This window comes from Macrotis lagotis, chromosome X, assembly GCF_037893015.1.
Source record: "Macrotis lagotis isolate mMagLag1 chromosome X, bilby.v1.9.chrom.fasta, whole genome shotgun sequence".
Classification (NCBI taxonomy): domain Eukaryota; kingdom Metazoa; phylum Chordata; class Mammalia; order Peramelemorphia; family Peramelidae; genus Macrotis; species Macrotis lagotis.
Window position 1 is genome coordinate 544,652,110 of NC_133666.1, and position 22,986 is coordinate 544,675,095.

General features: G+C 34.7%; 1 protein-coding gene across 8 annotated transcripts in view; it reads right to left on the bottom strand.

Moving 5' to 3' along the window:
- Positions 1 to 197: 197 nt before the first annotated feature.
- RUNX1T1 (RUNX1 partner transcriptional co-repressor 1) overlaps positions 198 to 22,986 on the bottom strand; it is a 181,882-nt gene continuing 159,093 nt past the window's right edge. For 7 of the 8 annotated variants that reach the window (XM_074200092.1, XM_074200090.1, XM_074200097.1 and 4 more), the window contains 2 exons: positions 21,926 to 22,116; positions 199 to 7,754 (listed from right to left, as the gene is read on the bottom strand). In XM_074200092.1, the coding sequence (XP_074056193.1) occupies positions 7,479 to 7,754; positions 21,926 to 22,116 (467 nt within the window). In that variant the 3' untranslated portion in view covers positions 199 to 7,478. Of the gene's footprint in view, positions 7,755 to 21,925; positions 22,117 to 22,986 lie in introns of all 8 variants that reach the window. The other variant, XM_074200094.1, reaches the window with a different exon arrangement.

Consider the following 22,986-nt stretch of genomic DNA (forward strand, 5'->3'; position numbering starts at 1 on the left):
AGGAGTACCTGGGTTCAAATCTGGTCTCAGACACTTAATAATTGCCTTAGGCAAGCCACTTAACCCCATTTGCCTTGCAAAAACTTAATATATACATATATATATATATTTATATTTATAGAAACTAAAGAAACCTCAATAAATACTTGGAAAACCTGAATTACTTGGATTGCTGGGTAAAATAGGGATACCCAGAAAGGGGACTTAGATGGCAGAAATGATGTGTTAAATTGAGGGGAAAAAATTACAGAATCACAGGATTTAAAAATTAGAAATAACCTGCTTGGTTATATAGTGCAATCCATAAATGAGAAGAATCCCCACTGTCAGTAGTCAACATAAACCTGCATGTGTTTTTCCTTTTCTTGTTTTCATAAACTAACTTTCCAACTTCTAGCAGTAGGCCAATAGTCCTTTTGCTCTTTCTTGGCCATGAAGAACCAAAGTCTGGGATGTCCTTGGTAGTTCTCTTGCTATTCTCATCTTACATGGATGAATTCACTCTTGTTTATAATTACCTTTGATTTTGCTGCCTATCACTGTTGGTTATATCTACTTATAAGAAAAGAATTAATTCTTCCACCCCCTCTTTGGCATTTATATCTTCTCACTATTTACAAAAAGTCATCACACCGCTCCTTAATCACCATCTGATCAAGCTGTAGTTATTTAAACTTTCCTCTTAAATCAATCCCTCCAGCCCTTTAAATCATTTCCGTTGCTCTTTCTGGTCCTGAGGCCAATTTGTTCATTTCTGAGAAAACTGGCACCAAACTATTCCAGATGCAGCCTCACAGTTGTATTTATAGCTAATATTTATTGAGTGCTAACTGGGTGCTTGACCTTGGAATAGGTAGTGAAGAGAAGGGCCCCAGTCTCTGTCAATTTATAGAATCACTGCTGTAACATCTCTGTAGCACAAGAAGGCTCTGAATTTCCCCTTGCTGTATTGTTTCTGCCGTTTTATTCCTTGACTACTTTTTGACTGGGTGGCACCCACAAGAAGACATAAATCCATTTGCAACAATATCTACAGGCAAAACATCCCACCGGCAATAATCCTCTAGGCTAGGGTTTCTTTATCTGGAATCTACGAACTTGGTTTCAAATTTTTTTTGACAACTATATTTCAACATAATTGATTTTCTTTTTAAATTTATGAATTTAAAAACATTATTCAAAGAAGGGTTCATACATGTCAAAAGACTGCCAAGAAACTCACAAAAAAAGGTTAAGAACTTTAGAAGAGATGGCCACTAAAATCTCTTCTAACACTAACATTCTGGGATTCATTGCTTTGGTGCTCTCTACCCATGCAATTAATTGGGCAGCTAGATGGCACAGAGGATAAAGTGCTGAGTCAGAAAACCTCATCATCCTCAGTTTGAGACCAAATCTAGTTTTAGCAGCTGTGTGAACCTGAGCAAATCTCTTAACCCGGTTTGCCTGAGCTTCCTCTTCTGTAAAATTTGATGGAGAAGAGAATGGCAAACCATTCCAGTATCTCTGCCAAGAAAACTAAAAATGGGATCAGAAAGAACTGAATATCAAATGAACAAGCCCATGGAATTATTCTTCTTCCTTTATATTCCTTATATGGGGATATGGGGTGTAGTGCACCCTCTGTAAATACTTGTCAGAAGATATACTAAAACAAGTCAAATGGAAAGAAGTCTAACCAGAGACCAGAAGTTTGGGACTGGGACTGTGCTTTCATGACTATAGAGAACTCCTGAGAGAAGCCCCTTTACCAATATGGATGTCATTTTTAAGTTATAAACAGGAGGCAGCTAAGTGGCTTAGTGGATAAAGTGCTAGGTCTGGAATCAGGAAGACCCAGATGTTTATTAGCTATGTGACCCGGGTAAGTCACCCCATCTCTATTACTTTAATTCACTGGAGAAGGAAATGGCAAACCACTTTTTTAGGATGAGTTTGGGGTCGGATGAGTTTGGGGTCTTCAAGGAGGACTAGCACCTCTGATGTGAGGGCTTGCCAAACCCTTTCAGAGTTCCTTATCCACTTTTGGTGTAAGCCTTCATCAACTCTAAGCTGTCTCCAAGAATCTATAGTATGCACAACTGCCACAGTCTGGTAAAACCATCATGATGGATGCGATAAACCAAGTTGAAGGTATCTGTCAGTGAGTTAGGGGGAATGTCTAACTCAAGCATGTGGAGACTCCCCACTGTATATGCAGAACGGGTACAAGAACAATTTTTCCAACAGCCATGAAGTAGGCCGAAGTAGACACTGTGGAGCACTTAGAGGTTGGTCAGTCATGGAAAACACTAAAGTCATTCATTGAATCCTGGACATCACTAGTTGTTTTGACTTTTGTTCTGCCACTTGATTTGATGACTCTGAAAGAATAAGGCTGACCACTTTATTCAGTTAAACTTTGCTTAACTCTAATTCAAGCAAAAGTAAAGACATTAATACATGACATCTCTGGTCGGCCCTCTTAGAAAACTAAGGATGAATAGCAAGTCACAGCATTGCCTACAGAACACCAGAAAGGTTATGTGATTTATCTAGGGTATAACAGTCAACATGGGTCACAATCAGGATTCAAACCCAAGGTATCCTGACTCTGTGGCCAGTTCTCTATCCCATTCTATCATGTTACTTCTAGAACAGTTTAACCCTTTCCAAAAACAATAAAACACTTGCCTACAAGTATTGTGTTTCGAAGGTAGTTCACTCAAATTGCATATTAGTCATTAAAACAACACTTTATCTAAATTACAAATGTTTAGAACCTTTGTGAAATTCTAACATCCATTTTTGTCTGTAATATTTTTAAAAATGCCTTTTTTTTTCATTGTAGCATGAGTTTGCTCATTTGCAATTGAAAATTATTTTATTAGGGCATCTAAGTGGTACAGTGGATAGAGTGCTGGCCCTGGAGGCAAGAGGACCTGAATTCAAATCCAGCCTCAGTTAATTAATAATTGCCTAGCTATGGGACTTTGGGCAAGTCACTTAACCCCATTGCCATAAATAAACTTTTAAAAATTATTTTATCATATGGAGGGGTAACGAGCCATTTTGACTTTTTTTTTTCAAGTTTATCAGCAGAGTACTAAAGTGCTTCTTGAGAAAAGGAACAGCATTGTCTAGCATCAAAGTAGAACTCTTATAGAATATGGAGAGATCCTTGATAAGATGAACTTTTTTTTTCTTTCCTCCTTCCTCTTGCTCAAAATCCATCATTTTCCTATTCTACCAGATGCTACATACCTAGTTTAACACACATTTTAGAAGAGGACACAGATAGGCAATTTGGCTACAATCTCAGAGTTAAGAGATGAGATTAAATTTCTCACATTCAGGAACAATTTTTTCCCCATCCAAACTGGTGTGATAATAAAATTTTATTGCCTGACCCTTTCATCTTTTGTATGCTACCATGTTACCTTTCCAATGTTTTCCCATTAGGGCTAACCTCTTCTAGCTTTAATTCTTCTAAATGGCAGGACTCTTATAAAACAGATATTGACCTGTATGTGTTTTCATAAAAACAATGGTTCTCAAAATGTGCTAAACACTTTCAGGGCATCCTCAAGGTCAAAACTATTTTCATAATAATATTAGATGTTTTCATTTCTAATATGTTAAATATTGATAGGTATATCCCATTTTAACCAAAATTCTTAGCTCCTCAAAAATTAAGGTTAAAAAGGGTCCTGAGAAAAAAGTTTGATGTTGTAAAGGATTGGAAAAATTAGCCTCCAAACACTGATATTCAATCAAAGATTAAGCAAGGCAGAGAATTGAGGAGTACCGATTTTTTAACATTTTTATTACACAGTAAAGAATACAACAATACCTGAATCATACTTTAAAGATTCACAGGTTGACAGACCATACATTACAGTCCAACTAAGGAAAAAAGGATAAACAAGAAACCACAGTTCAGACATAGTAGACTTAAAAAAGCTCAAAGATTATGCTGACAAAAGCATGATGCCCAGGCCCTGCCCCCCCAGTGTTAGTCTACCATTAACTTGTGGTACATGTCTGAATTAAGTATTGCACAACAACTTTTTTTTTCACAATAATGTCGCAGAACCCAAAAATAATAATAATAATAATAATAAAAAAATTACTTCAAATCTGCATTTCAACAGTCTCCAATTTTTTTTTCTGTCCCTTGAGGAATTCGGACAACATGGAGTCACTTTCTTTCCCTAAGTATTCCAGACATAGGCATGCTTTGCATAAGTAAACCAGCCTTGTAATTTTTAAATCCCCAAGACATGCACCTACACAAAAAAATTTTTTTAAAAAATTAAAAAAAGACAGGTGGCCCTGTCACACACAGTCTCATGACAGAGAAAGAGAGAAAGAGAGAAGAGTAAGAGACAGAGATAAGAGATAGAGGACGCCCTATTCCTATCAGCGACCACCATTCAGTTATATCCAATGAAGGTAACTTTTTTTTTTTAAATGTGTTATACCTACAAATTATACTCTCACAAAGCCTGTATATAAGTGACAAGCAAAAAAAGGAAAGTAACAAAAGTTTTTTTTTCTTCTTTCTCTTCTTTAGGTTTATGAGGTCTGCATTGTTACCAAGAAGTGATATGGTTTGCAGCTGTATGAGCTTTACTTTTGGTATCCTGGTTCTTTTGTGCCCATTTGGTTTGACTAGACCAGTTTTTGTTCGCTACTGGTGCAAATATACATGCTGTCAGAGGTAGAGTGAAAGTTTTTGCCACTGAGGAGACTGTAGCAAAACAGGAGGAGAGGAGGAAGAGGACAAGGAAAGGGGGGAAGGAGAAGGAGTTGGAGATAGAGCTCAGAGTTAGGGATTTTTGTATTTGTTTTCACTCAGGGTGCCCTGAATTTAAAGTAATGAGACATACTGTACTAATCCTTATTTTACACACTAGTGTTAAGAATAACAGTGCTGTTTCACATATATCACAGCTTCTAGAGATAAAGACGTATGGGTATGACATACCTCATTTTATTTTTTATTTTTTGGGATTATCTAAACCCTTCGTAGCCTAAAACATAGAATAGCTCTATAAGAAAGGACTGTCCAGTGTCACAAGCAGACTAGAAACCAGAGTGAGGTCAAATGAGTCTTGGGAGCACCATGATAAAAATATAACCCATTCAGAGCCTGGTTATGTGCTTTCCTTTCCCTTTAAGCAGGTGTGCTGGCAGATGGACTTCCAACATGGAGATGTATTTATTTGCTCATCAGAACTTTCTGAGTTAAGAGGTGTTAAAAAAAAAAAAAAGGAAACCAACTTAGACATAAAAATACAAGAACGAATGCTTAAGTTTTCAGAGTCAATAAATTAAAGCCAAATCAAGATTCGGGTCTCCTCTTTGCAGGTATTTAGCAAGCCCTTTTAAAGAGTATCTAAGAGATATATATGAAAATTTTGAAGGATAATGGATCATTCACTGAAATTTAAATAAATGTCTGATGTGTTTATGCATGTGGATGTGTGAGTGTGTATGTGTATTTGTGTTTAATACTTTGTTCCCAGCCTTGAAAACTTTGGTTGCCTACACAGCCTACAAAATTGCTGACTTTCAATAAAGCACACAACCACGTCCTGGGCTATTATTTTCAAAACTAACAAGTAGTTCTGGTCTGGACCCTGGACAACGAAGGGTTAATGGATTCACACTATACCTTGCTGAACATGTTTAACCTGCTGATCATTTGGAAAGTAGTTACTGGTGCTTTTCAAAATTCCGATTTTGGTCCATCAGATCAGTCTTTGGCTGACTTCCCTTTTTTTGTAATAATACTGTATAACCTGGCATTCAGCAGTGTTAAAGCTGTCAATCTACACCTCAGCATTTGGAGCTCTAATTATTTTTTTTGAAAAATCAGAAATACTTAAACGACCTTACAGCGATATGCATGCACTTTTTTTTAAAAAGTAGGATATCTTGTTATTTTATAAAAAATGTCCCTAATAGTGAATTTTGAAAATAAAAAAAGAAAAAGAAAAAATCCACCACTACTCTATGCTATAGCTAAACTTGGCAAAATGGCTCTAGCATATTTAAAATGAGTTTGCTCAAAAAAAAGCATGCCTAGGGAGTCATTGTGACAGTGCAAAATACATTTATGTACATCCCTCTTACAAAAACACCAATGTTAGCATTCCATGAAGCATGCTCATTTTCAGGAAAAAAAAAATCCTATAACAGAGTGAAATAGCAGCTCCCAAAGATAGCTTTTTTTCTTTTCTTTTCTTGAGGACAACCAAAAAAGGTCTTTTTATTTTTAAACTACTAGAGAAATATCACTAATACATACAGATATAAAAGCAGCATAGAAAGATACAGGTTTCTCACCAACTAGGAATAAAGAGACTAAATGTGGGCATATGGTTAAACTACAATGCATCTTCACATTTGTCCAACACATTTACAAGAAAAACACCATTGGGAAACCTCACAGGACAGAAGTGTTTTAACACCAAGAGAACTACAATTTTTTAATTAAAAATCCAAACAGGGTGGGGTTGAAAAATTTGGAAGGGGGCTGGAGCTGAAGCCACCATTTTTTGTAAAAATTATTTTTTTCCCGATATAAAATGAATAAGCTGGAATAGACCCGATTGTCTTACTCTGTGGAACCTTGCAAAAGTGAAGAAACGATGAAGGGTTATTTAGGGCAGCTGGCTGATGTCAAAGCTGCCAGAATGCTAATTAACTGCAGGCTGTGTTCCTTATTTAGGTATATAGATATAGATATAGATATATTTTTTTAAAAAAGGAGCCTTTTGTGTTATGGCATTTTTTTTTCCTTTGCTGCTGTATTCATACATCCCACTTCAAATCATCTTTCATTTTTCATTCTGTTGACCTGGATATTATTATTTCTTTTCAGAAACAGAAAAAAATGAACATCTGTGTCTCCTTCCAATCTGCTGCACATCTGCGCGTTTTGTAGCGGGTCTTCAAAGTTCAGTCAGTAACCCACGGACGCCATTCATCTTCTTGTTAAAATGTCTACTGCTGTATCCAATGCTCGTGCCCTTGAGGGTTTTCTCTCTCTCTCTTTTTTCCATTATTGTTATAAAGAACATTGTGACTTTTTTTTAATATTAGCATTTTTGCTTTCAACAGCAATTAGCAATCTCTTGGTTTGCTGTTTGGTAAAGCATCTGTTAATGAGGTCATCTAGTTTAAAATCCCAGCTACTGGAAAATAACAGGGAGGAGGTCAAATCTATCATTTTGTGTTATATTCTCTGTTCTCTTTTCAGTTCTCTAAAGAAAAGATATCTTTGTAATCCACAATAAGTCATTATGACCCGTTACTGGCCTTCTGTATTTTTTTTGTTTTTTTTTTATTTTTTTACTACTGCCTCAAGATACAGTAAGTTCTCTTTTGCTGAAGTATTAAAAAAAAACAACAACTTTGAGCATCTGAGGATGAGGAATTGGTTTCATGTTTGTTTTGTTGGTTTTCCTCTAACAGTTCTGAGTTCATTTTTAACGAGGAGTTGTGTCTATGGTGGATGGGGTACCAGGGGTAGTTGACCTAGGAGTGGCTGCTGGTGGTGTGTCAATAGGGCTTCCTGCCCCACTGTTGGGAGTCACAGAGGAACTGACTGCTGGTGTCTCTCCCTGCTGTTGGGCTTGGAGGGTCTGTCCACAGATGTGATGGTGCTTCTCCCAGTCTTTATGCTGGCAAAATGAGCCACAGTATCTTGCTGTGTTGCAACCACTACAGGTTTCACTTGCTTTACGGCCACAATTCCAGCAACTCTGAAATAGACAAGAGGGGAGAAAATTTAAAAATCCACAAAAACACTATCAAACATCAGATGATACAGCTTTTTAAAAAAATTCTCAGGCACAATAAAAGATGTGAAATATCTTGGCAATACTTCTACCCTATCTTTCTAATACCATTCAACTTTCTATGGATGATCACTCTGATATCTAGTAAATCTCTGTAAACTTATTTCAATTTTTAATGACCAAACCCATCTCCCAAGCTCAGTGAATGCATAGATGACTATAAATTTACTTTCTTAATACTTTCCAATCAATTAGGAACTGAAATAATCAGTCTACATTATAATATGAAGATGATGTAACATTAAATATTCTCTATTTTATTTTGAACTGTCCTTAAATTTGCTTTAGAGAAAAATATTCTAGACAAGCCATGAAACATTTTCATGCTTATGTTTTACATGCAATAATTAGGTATTCCCATCATAAGATTTTAAAACCACCCAGAATATGCTTAATCCTTGAGAAATCTGAAAGACTAGAAACTGAAAAAGTGGATTGTGAGGCTTTTGACAATTTTGAGGGGAGAGTTAGAGAGTGACAGGAAGAGAGAGGGGTAAAAACACAATGAACCCACAAAGGAATTGAGTTGCAAAGGTTCCCTAAGAGATCACATTTGGCTAATTTCTTTATAGTTTTTGTGTTAGGAAGAATACTGCTAACAAGTAGGACCTCAGGTAGCCTATGGCTATGTTATGGGGAAAAACAAGGAATGTTATAAGAGACAAAGAGAAGCAATGACCGTTCAATTTTCTTTTTTATTATATTCTATTGCTATGGGAATAAAAGCTTGTTTAAAAAAGTCACCAAGAGCCTGTCAATCTAAGGCACTGGCATTCTGTTGCAGTTTGTCATCACCCTCATGACACTTTCTGAATCAATAAAAGTCAAAAGGATGACTTAACATAAGTGCCTTCTAGCCTCTGCAATGTTGTGAAGCCAAGGAATCGCACATATACAGAACAAAATTTTCATTCCTCTTTCAATTTGGATCTACCAGATGTGCCAAGTCCTATGTTAGAGAGAGCAGAGAATACAGAGATGAATAAGATCAAGGTCTCTGGCCCTCATGAGGATTAAATTCAAATGAGAGAGAAGATATATATATATATTTATAAACATTAGGAAAAGGAGCATATATTCTAGGGCTGGGAATAGACAAAATACCCTACTAATTTGAAAGAGAAGGGCAATCAAGGAAATTCTTTATCAAACAAGGTCTTGAAGGATGGAAAGTTCTCTAATAAACAGAGAAACAGGATGAGATAGTGGTAGAGGAGGAAGCGAGCCACATTGTGAGATGAAGCAGGTACCTTTTTCCAAAATACTCTAAGGAATATTTTGAAAAGCAGACCAGTTTTACCCCTAACATATAGGAGAGCATTAAGAATGGCTAGACTCATGAAGCAGAGGCTCCAAATCCCAGACAGTGAAGTCTGAATTTTACCATGTAGGCAATGCAACTGAATCTTTTTTGAGTAGGCGTGTAACATGATTAAATTTCATTTGTATAAGGAACTCAGGCCTTATAAGGAATGAATTTTTAACTTTTTCTGGGTCATGAGCTAATATGGCAGTTTGGTGAAATCCACAGGTCCCTTCTCAGAATATTGTATAAAATTAAGCAAATACACGAGATTACAAAGGAAAGCAATTCTACTGAAATAAGAATCAATTAAAAAAACAGCCCATAGATCTCAAACAAATAATATCTGCTCTAGAGTAATAAGATCCATTAAAAAATAGAAAATGTGATCTATGACAATGGCTTTTAAATCAACTCATAGAATTTTTGCTGAATGGTGGGAACAATCATCATGGGGGGGGGGGCAGGATATTAAGATCTCCCCCTCATCCTTTCCCTTGAACTGTCCCAGAATCCTGGGATTATCAGGAAATAGGAAGGTCTACCCCATTGAGGGAAGCCTCCCCCCTCCCCCCCCCACCCCCCCCACCCCCCGGCCTTTTCTCTTTATTCCCTTTCCTGCCTGGGGCTGCCAAGAATCTGAGTTTCTTGACTGCTCTCAGGGCTTGAATGTGATGGGAGTCCACAACTCTATTCCTTCTGGCAAGATGGAAGACCACCGGTCTTACCATCTGTCTTTCTTCTACACCCTGCAGAGCCCCAATACTATCATCTGACCTACTGACCTTAACCTAAGTACCCTTGGGCCTTGCCATCTGCCCTTAAGACTTCTCAATTTTTCCTTCCTCTCTGCAGTACATTTAAAAAAAAATATTGCCTCCCTCAATTAGAGTATGAGCTCCTTGAGAACCAGAATGGTGTCATTTTTTTCTATTTGTAACCTCACTGCTTAGTCTATAGTTTTGAGCATGGAAGCAAGCAATTAATAAATGCCTTTTCATTCAATGATTCATTCAAAATAGCTAGAAGGAAGTCTGATTGTTAATCTCACATAAAGAAAAATAGGAATAAAATTAATAATCATGACTAGCATAAACTGCAGTTTTTATTCAAATTTAATTAAGTAATCTTTAAAAAAAACACAATCTCCAAGGAGACACATTTGATGAGCAGTTTTATTAATGGCAAGTTAAAAGTCCCCTCTTCCTTCAAATTAATTGAAAATGCTACATTGATAATGCACACAAAGATAGGGATTTCTGCCTTCTCAAATTTCCTTCCTTCCCCACCTCCATACAAGTTACAACACCCAATTCTAAGGATGAAGTTTGGTTCTTAGCAATTTGGGACTTTAGAATAAAGCCAGCTGATTCTGGAACAAATCCAGCAAATAGGTTAGATTCCCAAACATCAGAAAATTCCAATTATAGGACAGAGACCTAAATCCAAACCAGTATTTTAAGGAAATTAAATGTTTAATCTGAGTCAAGTGGCTTCTTTAGGAAATATCCTGGTGTTAGCTCGATCCTTTCTTGGCACAGGCACATTTTGGCAGATACAAGGGTGGTGACTGCCCAACACTCAATAGCTCCTTCAGATTGAAGTCAGATGTACACAGCATTCTCAATTTAAACTGATTAAACACACAGACTAAACCAGGTAATTACAAATGCATGTGTTGGCAGTTGGGGGAGGGAGGAGACAGAATGGGGACTTGCTTATTTTTTAAAGTGTTTTCAAAGATGGAAACAATTTTACCAAAAAAAAAAAAAGTGGAATTACGCCAAATACAGAAACAGATGTTTGGGGGTAGTTAAACTGTTGGGAATTCAGACTTCTTGTCCAGCATCACCTGGTTTAGATTCTGGATTCATGGACTCAGGTTAGTTTTACCTTGATAGAGTACTGTCTCAAGTTTTTAGAAAACATTAATTTACCACTACGGGGACAAAAGTGGTTCAACATCTTTTTTAATTCCCTTAATTTCATCTTCATAGAAGGTACAACAAAAATTAATTTTTTGATTTGATGGAAACTACATTTTTATAACCTCTGAGAGCAGTGAAATACAAAGACAATAAATTTATCTATCAATGTGCAAACAGAATTTTCAATATAGACACTTAAAGCAATTATTTAACTTTTAAATGATTCTTGGAAAAATGAAAATTTAAAGAGGGGGGAAAAATCCAAGTCATTGTTCTTGGAGTCAAACTAAAGCATCCATGTTCAAATCACTTTGAGTATTCTCCTATGTAGTACCATTTTTATCCATCTCTTACAGTAAATCTTCCAAAGAGGGGTCACCAAATGTGGTAAACTAGAGGTGTGTTTAAACTGTGTTGCTATCAGTGTTCAATGTTTCTATATACTGAGGCCATGTCCTTTTTCAATCATAAATAATCATGATGATGTCTTCTCCTGACACTTCTTGCACACATGTCATCATAAGTAACACAAAGTAGCCTAGCACTGCCAGATTTTTGCAGGACCATTTTAGGTCACTTACAGTTCATGCTGCTTTGTGATTTGGAACCATAAGGCACTACTGGAAGAACATTAGATAGAATGAAAGAGATGCGCTTCTGGAAGGGTCTGAGAGCACTGTCAATTGCAATTGCAATCCAGTCACTCCTTGACCTATTTATTCAATTTTGGGTCTAGCTCTCTCGATGTTCAAGGCATACTAATAGATTAATATAATATGCTGCCTGGTCAACTTTTCATATATGCTGGTATTTTATTTTAATTTTGATGGGTGGCCAATCTCTTTTGATTACCTATGTGTTTAACTGAGGAAGCCTTTGTATTGTAAGAGGTGAGGAAGTTTCAGTTAGCATTAAATGCAAACTGCAAGCAGGAAATCAGGAACATCTGGAGTACCTAAGTATTGAGAAGAACATCCTACAAACTGGATTCAAAGTCAATTTCAGTATTAGGTAAATCTGACTGTCTGAGTGAGACCTTCGAAAATGGAGATATGTAGACCATCTACTAAGTAGAATAGTTGCTAACTTGAATACAGGAAAATATGAAGACTACCATCTGCTTTAATTCAGAACAAATTAATGAAAGCTAGCCAACTACAAATTATATTACTCCTAAATACTCTGCTATTCTCAAAAGTGACAACCCAAAAGAAGGTATAACATCAGTAAACCATAGTAAAAAGATTATAATGATATATAGTCAAAAAATTATCTTCTAACAACAATTTCACCATAAGTAGAAACTATGCCAGTTTCGGATGGATAATTCAACATTAGGAAACAATTAACATAATTAATCATATTAAAAGCAAAAACCACTCTAAACCACAGGATAATATCCAGAAATGGGAGGGGAGGTGTTTCAGGAGAAGGCTTTACATAATCTATACTCATATAAGCTTAAAAACTCTACAAGTTTAGACTTAAAGCAAAGATGAGATTCCTTTCCCTTACTGTTATGATACAGTTCTAAAAATACTAATGATAACAATGACAAGTAAAAGAAATTAAAAACATAACCATGGGCATAGAACAAGGAGACACAGAAAATGAACTTACTAAGACAATAAAAAGCTTAAGTAAATGAGCACAATACAAAATAAAGCCACAACATCAATAGCAATTACAAAATTCAGCAAATAACGGAAAGGACAATTTCACTTAAAGGAACCACAAAATGGATAAAACACTAGTCAATATACCTTTTATAAATACAATTATAAACCAAAGCTTATGTAGATAGAATAATAAACCACATTTAAGAAAATGATTAATAGTTTTGAATAATTGAAGTGATATTCATGGCTTGCTGATGCAATAAAAATAAAACAAAGTAATTGGAAAATTTTGTATTATATTAGTTAAACTATGAAGTGGGTATATAGAACTGGACAAAAGGCCTAAACATTTTCCAGGAAGAAAGCAGGAAAGGGAGAAGGAGGTACAAGTGACAAGGGAAATGTCAACTTATTTTACAAAGTGATAAACATCAAAATTGTTGTCATCGGTTAAAAAGTAGATGAAATAACTGAACTCGATTAATGTTGAATAAACCTAAGAACATAAAAAACCTCTTGAAAAACAATCCTCTTTAAGATCTGGTGGGAAGAGAAAAAAAGTAGTATGAAAGACATTAGGTTTTGACTAAATCTTTACACCATAAACCAGAATAGCTCAAAAATGGACAAAAATGACCTAAATATTGATGGCTACTCATATCCCCCCTCAAAAAGAAGAAGAAAAAAGAATTGGATCAGACTATTTTCATAGTCTAGAGGAAGATTCTTTTACTAGACTATCATCAGAAAAAAAATTGATTACATGAGATTGAAAAGCTTTTACATAAATCAATACAACTCGGATAAAAAGGCAAACAACTGATTGCCAACAAAACAAAAATCCCAACAAAATACACTGCTATATCCAAAGGGATTGAGCAGAACTATAAAAAGAGCTACCTTCAAGTGATGTGAACAGTTCTCAAAAGAAATTCACACTAAGAAACTATATGAAAGATTGTTCCAAATCACTAATACCTGAGAAAACTGCAAATAAAAACATATCTGAGGTTTTACCTAACACCTACAAAATTTGAAAAGATTACAAACAGACCACATTAAATGGAAAAAGATAAAGCAAGCACACTAAATACGTGATTGGTGGAACTATGAATTTGTTCAACCACTCTAGAAATAAATTTGGCATTATGCTAAGAAAATGATTAAAATATTATTTGGTTCAAAAATCCAACTGTTTCCAAATATTCTAAAAAGATCAAAGACTGGAAAGGTTCCATATACATGGAAATATTCCTAGCAGTATGTTTCATTGGAGTAAATAATTGGAAATGAAGTAAATGGCATTGCTAAGGAATAAACACATATTTATTATTGCAGTTTAAGAAAACATCACTATAAAAAATTCAGAGAACATAAGAAGACCTATTATCAACTAGCGTGGTAAATCAAAGTTAACAATAAACACCACATACTCAAATAAATGTAATTATAATCACTGTGTTTGGACAAAATAATAAACAACCAAGTTTTCCTCTTGGCCTATCCAGGAACCATGTGACTAAAGTAATACTTATTGACACATATATGGAGTTTTAAAGTTTGCAGAGTACTTCATATTTTCTCATTTAAGATCTGTTACAGTCTCATAACATTTGTACTAAAAGCATTAATCCTACTAAGACAAAAAAAAAGTAATCTGAGACTCAGAGAATTTTGTGACCTTCCCAGAATCACACAGTAATTATGAGAGAATTTAATACCAGACCTTCCAGACAGTCCATGTCAAATGGCATCTCTGAAACAGACCACTATTCTGAATAGACTGAGAACAAATTTTGTTTGAGTTCAAATTCGACCACAGATGCTTAATAATTACTTGTGAGATCTTGGGCAAATCGCTTAACCTCATTACCTTATAAACACCAATGAATGAATGAATGAATAAAAAATAGATTAAATAAATGAATAAAATAAATTGGAAAGAGCTGGCCTATAACTCAGAGAGACAACAACAGAGCCCAGGTCTCTAAGTGGTTGTTTGAATGAGATAAAATACACAAGACTCACCTATTTCTTCTGAAAGATGAAGTGACAGTTTGAGTCTTTGGTACTAAAGTATCACCTAGACTCAAGAAGGATTGAGAGCTTGAAAAAAATCTTAGAATTTATTAAGCTAATTCTCCTCATTTTAAAAGGAAGAAGCATTCATAAGTAGTAATTGACAGTCAAATGTTTGAACCTAGATTATCTAATGCCAAACCAATTTTCTACTATAATATTAACAAGAATGTCTTTCTTAATATCTTTGATTCATACTCTAGCTTCTCACTTCAACTCTCACTTTCATTATTCCTAAAAGAAGGCCATCATACTGCAATTTCAATGGCTCATGAGACTGAAATTAATTGGGGGCCTAATATTTAGGTATAATAAATAGTTGCCTACATATTGTGGTCAGGGAACTTTGTCCTGAGACACCTTGAGTCTTTGTCCCTGGGTTTTTTCCAAGTAAGATCTCTGCTGAGGGCTCCTGAACTTGGGCTAAAACTGCCTTCTTTGATAAAACCACCCTTCTAATGTCCACAGCTTCTAGTTACCTTATATCAAGACTAACCTAACAAAGGAAGAAGACATGCAGGTATGTCACAGAAATTTTAATGAAATATATAAATAGTAATCTAATACATTCATCCTTCTTAGTATCTGCTACTATCAATAAAACAAATTTATTATGGAAATTAATGACGGTGCTAGACATTCATATTATACAAATATAAATAATAAAATAATCCATATTCCCATGCTTGCAGTTCCACCTCTTTAAAAAAGGCTGCTAAAATAATAATCGCTCATATTGACATTGGTCTTAAAAGGTTCATCAAGCAGCTCTGTGAGATTAGATAGGACAGGTAGTGATCTGAACACAGCAATCCAGAGAGATAGAATGAATGAATTCTGATTCTAAGATTAATGTCTCTTACAGAAGACTCGGTAACTGATTACTACAATGTTAGCTTATTTGAAGAAGATGATCAACCTGTATAGTTTGGAAAGGCCACTTCTAAGGGTCAACTCAAGCTCTGAAGCATAATTATTGTGATGTACTTGGCTGCTCTTTGAGATCAGCATTAATTTAGGGAATGACTGTTCTATATTTCAATTAAATATGAGTGCATACACTAATCACCCATAGGAAAATAAATCAGGATCAAGGAATTGCAAAATGGGGTGAACTCTGCCACACATATAGCAATATACTTATTCATTCACTAAACAAGATATCTGAGCTCTGAACCAAGGCTATATTACAGTTGATAAAAATTACAAAATGTCAGATACCACAAGCCATCTAATCCAACCTCAAAACTGATTTGAAAATTCTATCTAAAACATTTCCAAAAACCAGTCATCTATATTTGTGTTTGAATACCTACAATGTCAAGAAAATCATAAGACAGGAAATTTCCTTTTTCTAGTTTCTACCTTTCAAAAACAATGATAAACTTGTGTTTCAAGCTACTAAGTTCCTCCCGAAACTCCAAGTCCAATTAGCCCTTTTGTAGACCAACTTATGTACTCATTATATACACAAAAAGATTTAATTCAAATATTTATTAGGTTATCTCTTTCCTTTTGAGAGCATAGTCTGAGAGATAGACATGACATATATACTTTAATATGTCAACATATCCATATTCTCACTGGTACATTATGAATGGGAACAAAAACTGGCAAACCCTGAGTAAACTATTAGTTTCATGACATCAAAGCCCATTTATTATCGAACTTTTTTTACCCATTAACAAAATCTGACTTCCTTCCACATCCCACATTGAAAAATAAAAAAAAAATGACCAAAACCTTTATCACACAGTCAATTCAAACAACTACTACAGTCATTTAGTACTGTCCAACTCATTATGACTGCATGGACCATCCTATGCATGAAGTTTTCTTGGCAAAGATATTAGAGTGCTTTACCATTTTCTCCTGTTTTCATCATAGATTCTTTTATCATAGATTTTCTGAATCAAGGTTGGTCATTGCATAGACAAGATTTAAGAGTTCAATGTTCTTTGTTTTTATAATGCAATTATTATAAGACTTATTGGTCTAATACTGGTTCTAATTTATTTTATCCTGCATTTGCTCACATAAATCTGACCATTTGAAAAAACAAAAAAACCTGTCTTTTCCATCATTTCTCAGAACACAATAGAATTCAATTACATTTGTATTTCATAATTTGATTCCTATCAAGTTTCTGCCTCAAGTCTTTCCTGACTCTAAACTGTTGTCTTCTACACAGCGGCCAAAGAAGTCATAAGCATAAATCTGACCATGTCTCTTCCCTATCAAACTTTAATGGCACCTGTGTATAAAATATAAACTTCCTAGATAATATATAAATTGTATTTGAGTATTTAAATTCTACCAACACTTAGAGTCATATCATTCCAGTTTCATCCTACATCATTTCCCCACATGTATTTTGCAATCCAAGTAAACTGTTGTCTCTTCCATGCACATCATTAAACTTCCTTCAAAATCCTTGGTACAGGGCTAGAATATACTCTAAATCCTCAACTACAGGTCTTTTAAAAATACAGCTTAAACAACACCTTCTTTTCTGACCCTCCCAAACTACCTTGTATTTATTACCATTTGTTCTTTTTATTTATATATAGTTATATTTATAATGTATTAATATATTTCTCTATTTTATATATATGCACACACATATTCTCTTTTAGAATATATTCTTGTGAATAAGAATTTTTCTATTCTCTCTTTCAGTGCATTATGCCCATCTCTACCATGGTGCTACATACGTACAGAATTGGTTCTTTTTTTTTTTTAGATTTTTCAAGGCAATGGGGTTAAGTGGCTTGCCCAAGGCCATTGAATAGATTTTTAATGACCAGACTAGGCCTTACCCTGTAAAGTCTTTATTGCCAAATCTAAAAAGTCATCTATCCCCATACAGTCATTCTTTAGAACCCATTGGGTATTTTGGGTTCTTTGAGCCTTAAAATAGGTGTAAATTACTTGATTTTTAAGTCACTTGTTCCCATTATCAGGACTTAGCACCTCTAGCAATGTTAAGGAGATTATTCATTTAATGCTGCTATTTCAGAAGGGGCCAATGAATTGCCCTTCTTCAGCTCATCTCTTTGTAAATGGAGACTAGAAGGTAACAGGCTTTTAGGTTGAATGGACACATTAATTTTGGTGACTCAAAACTCATGGCTGTCCATTGATACTGTATAGTTTATCTTTGGTTATTTGTTGAAGTCCCACTTACAATCAGAAGTGGGGACACAAAGTCAATCTGAAAGAACACCACTTTCTATTACTGCACAAGGATGATTTACGGGTTACTTCATTATTCACAATCATTCTCAATACCTAATGGACTACAGGTCCAAAGAAGCTGCAGAATTATTTTAAAATCTCCAAGCAATTTTTAATAGGAAAAGACAGGTAGTAATTTTAAGTAGAAAATTAAAATAATCATATGAAGAGATGAAAATGTTTGGTGGAGTCCAAGGTGGGAGTCAGTTTTTAAGGCTTTCTGTAATCTGGCTGCTGACTTTCCTGTCCATGACATTTCTTATTGATCCTATATATGGACTTCTCACAATCCTGTGGGAAACAGATTCCATCTTCCTCTTTCCCTGACCTGACCCCTACTTGTTAATGTTTGTGGGATTTCATAACATCATTCTTTTCCTTCCAAATGTAGCAGAAGCCATTTGAGAGAAATTTTAACACTTTGCTATTTTATAGCACTCGACAGGTTTTCAAAGTGCCTTTCATGGACTGAACATTCTATTTCAGTCCCGACACCTTGGGCAACAATCCCTGCCCCTCCCCACCTACTTTACAGAGGGGTTTCTAATAATGATGATACATTCAGGCTTCAAAGAAGGAAATTTAGGCATTTTAAAGGTAATTTTCTTCTGGTTTAAAAAATAGATCCAGTTTATGAAATTGCAGACTTAGGGTACAAATTCTTGCCAACTTTCAAGTCTAGTAATCAAATAAATGCTGCAATGGATAGAGTGCTGGGTCTAGCTAGAGTCAGTAAAACTCTTCTTTTGGATTCAAATCTGACCTCAGACCCTTCCAAGTTTTGTGTTCTTTTTCTCATCTATTAAATGAGCAAGGGAAGGAAGAGGAAGCCACTCCAATATTTTTGCCATAAAAACCTCAAATGGGGTCATGAAAAGTTGGAATGACTAAACAACAAGAACAAATCAAATAATTATCCACAAACAAAATTCTTGTTTGTTTTGGCTAATAAAGTCAAAGTAAGGTGATAAATCAGCACACAAGGGGCATGGAAATCCTAATTGGGAAAAGGATGCGAGTATTGAGATAGTTCCCATTATAACCCAGACACTATTTTAATTGGTTTTAGAAATATTATCTCATTTAAGATAAGTGGGAAATATTTCATAATGCACATAGAAAATTTTTTTAGGTAAACCTTGAAAGATGTCCTTAAGCCATGTCATATTCTCACAGAAAACATCAGCAATATTTAAGTGATTTTATACAGAGGGTACTATGACAAATAGTACTAAGCATTTTAAAATATATACTTTTGTGCATCTGCTTTCAATATCCTCTGACACTATTTATTTAGTCAAGGTTTCAATGTTATATTAGGTAGTCAGTTAAGTAAGTGGGGAATAGGTAGGTATAGGCATGCTAGCAAAATAAAGGTAAAGCAGATGTCAGCAAAGAAGTATGGGTATGGATGGACCAAAATGACAACTATTGGTCTAATCATCAACAAAAATAGTCCTTGGGAAAAATGAAGGAAGTAGAGCTTGGTGGCATCCAAGAAATTAACAGTATAGAGTCTAGGAGGCACAAAATTTTTCAAAAGACATGCAAAAATACTTTGAGAAAGAACAGAGTAGTTTAAAGTAGTAGCCTAAAGGATTCATTTATTAGACAAGCATTTATTTATGCTGAGCAATATGCTAAATACTGCTAGGAATATAAGGACAAAAGAAACTAGTTTCCCCTCAAGGTCATATTCCTTTAAAAAGAACTAATTCTTACTCAAGATTCCCATCTAGAAAAAGAATTGCAGTACATAAGAACTTTGAGAAAAAAAGTGGGAATTAACCCCCACTATTTCTTTAGTCATTCCATAAAACACAAGTACTAAAAAATAATGTTATGGGGGTCACATGTCGCTAGTCATGGGCTTTAGAACTGAGAGTGATCTCACAGTTCACCTAGTTAAACCCTCTTCACTCTATAAAAGAGGTAAACTGATTTGTTCAAAATCATACAACTATCAATCTGCAGTGGCTGAATTAGAACCAACATTCTCTGATTTATATGGTACTCTTTTATCTAAATAACACATGGCTGTGTACTCATCTGCCGATATTTAGGGGCGATATGAAACCTCTGAATCCTGGAAGGAAGATACCATTTAACTTAGAAAATGACAGAACTTGGTACACAGTTTCTTCTTAGATATTTAGATACTTATTATTTAGGATCTGCCAAAATACTTTTAACATACCTAATAATCCTATTATGAAAGTGATGTTTTAACAACATTGTATCACAGTATTTATTACTTATGTAACAATCGAGGAAGATATTTCTCATACAAAGATGCTAATAAAAAAATAAAAACAAAGTTCTTGAATATGTTAGCTACAAGATGTCAATAAAATTGAATTTATGTCTGGTTTAATTCAGCAATGGAATAGTCAGTAGTTAAAGGGTAGATAAACTTCCCCTCGTCTCTTTTTTCCTGAGAAACTTTCAGATGTTGAAAATCAATTCCTTTTGTCTCCTTGTTATTCATCTGCTACACATTAAATAGAAACTCTGGGCATCTCGTGATCCCGCAGGGTCTTTCATCTCTAGAGAAGCCTGGTACAAATTAAATCCTTACTCTCGCTCTCTCTCAAATTATAGATATGTATTGTAGCAGGCCACTGATTTATCAGTTCAAGCTTTTTGCCAGTTCAGCTTGGTGTGACTAGCAAATCGCAGTCTTTTAACTGAAGCTGCTCCTTCGTGGAGCTTCTGATGCTTCAAGTCTTGGCTATTTCATTTTATTAAATTGCTCTGAGTATTTTACAAAATATAAAAAACCCCACAATTTTATACACTGTATTATACACTTACAGTTCCTAGGTCCTTGTGATAATGCCATCAAGGCAATTAGCTCCTTTTTATATATAAATATATAAATCACTGCACAAGAACAACAGTTTATGAGAGTAATATTTTCTGATGGCAATATCCTACTATGAAAGGATCATCATAATGGTTATTACAAAGAATATGGAAATAAAACATCTTGCATGAGATCACTTAGAAATATTTAATCGAAGTAAAAATGTTATTAGAGTTAGACTAGAGGGACCTTTATAATGAAAGTTCTTTTTTGTATACCAGTTTTAATATTTCATAAGACTCCCCTTTTTTCCAGGTCTTCATTTAAAAGAAATGAAATTTCATTTTACCCCAAATTCTTCAGTACAAGTAATAACTGTATTATTCTTTCACAACTAACTTCCTGTTGTATACACTGCCATATGTCCCTCCCTCCCATAGAGGTTCCAAAGCTTCTTGCCGTTCTCAAGCCAACAGAGAGGGTTTACCATTTCATTCCAATCGTATTCTTTATCATTCTTTCATTTTATATTCTTCTGAACAGATGTTGTTCACCACACCTTTAAGCTCACATATAATCCCTGGAGCTGACATAAAATATCCAATTCTGGGAAATTTTTCATCTTTAGCACTTGATTCACTTATTTTTTGAGAAGCTAATTCTATACCAGTCATCTTTATTATTGGATTCCCTTTTGGTGTGAACATATATACAAACACAAACATCTAAATCTATAGTGAGTTACCAGATGGAAATTTATAAAAGTTTACCAAAATTCAGTTATATCAATGCATCCATGAAATACAGCAAAATATCTTAATTTGCTGATAAATTCTCATAATATTTCAGACAGATAACAAAAACAAATGGCACTCAGCATTTGGTCTGTTACCCATATCCAAATTACATGGTCAAACTTTTTCAACATTTCAACAGACACTTTCAAATGAAGATAAGGAAACCAACACACATTTATTTTCATTTGTAACTTCAAGGGATGCCCAAATTCAAGCTACAAAAAAATTATCTCAAATCAAATTTTCTTTTCTTCAAAACCTTGGATAATGGGCCATTTTCAAGGTTCCTACCTACTAAAGTCTTACCTCACTTGAATCTTCCTGTTGGTTGATAACGGCCAGGGCATCCTCAGCAGCCTGCCTCTTTGCTTCTGCAACTGTCCGCTCCATCTTGGCTCTTTCTGATGTGATCATATCATGGGCCTTCCGCTCTGCCTCTGACACAGCCTTTTGCAATTCAGTCATAGCTTGACGTTTCACCTCGTTGACTGCTTCCTCTGAAAAAGAACAAACCCCCCCCCCAAAGGGAAAATCAGCAAATCAGCACAGCAATTTTTTTCAATGAAGGAGTACTATGCAAAACATACTGTGAGTAATCTAAGGGTTACATATTTCTAGTTGTATCAAGATTCCACAAAGTCTTAAAAAATATTTTCCCTTGAGTATTCTGAAACAATCCCAGGAAAAGTTACCAGAATTTCTCTGTGACATTTTACAAATTGGATGCTACATAATTATATTTTCCAAACACATGAGTATTTTCTTTTCTATAACAAAACCAAATTCAGGTTTTCACAATAATATCAATGTTTAATCTCCCTAACTGAGCTGTTTCAAACTTTCAGTCACCTAGAAAAGGAAGACTAATCTCCTGGAAGTATAAAATGAAAATCCCAGTTATTAAGGACTACTGGGAAGACCTTCAGTACTTCATATTTCAAGTATTCTTCATATTTTTATATTGAAAATATTAAAAGTTACTAATATAATAGAACAAAAGCTGACACCTTTTTTACATGATTATTAACAATTTGTAGTTCCTCTTTTGAGAACTATTTACTTATATTCTTTTACCACTTATCTATCAAGGAATGCCTTTTTGTTATATATTTTTCGTTGTGTGTGTATGTATAAATTATCTTAGATATCAAACTCTTCAATGTTTTGATTGCTGATTTTCCCCTTTATCTTTTTTCTTTAAAAATATTCTTTATTATATAAGATGGTTCTCTGGGAGGTAAAGGGGAAATTTTAGGTAATATTAAAAACAAAAAATAATGATGTGAAAGTTTTTAAAAAGTAAATTTCTTTGTGCATTGATCAAAACAGGAAATATATCTAAATACACATACATATAAACATATACT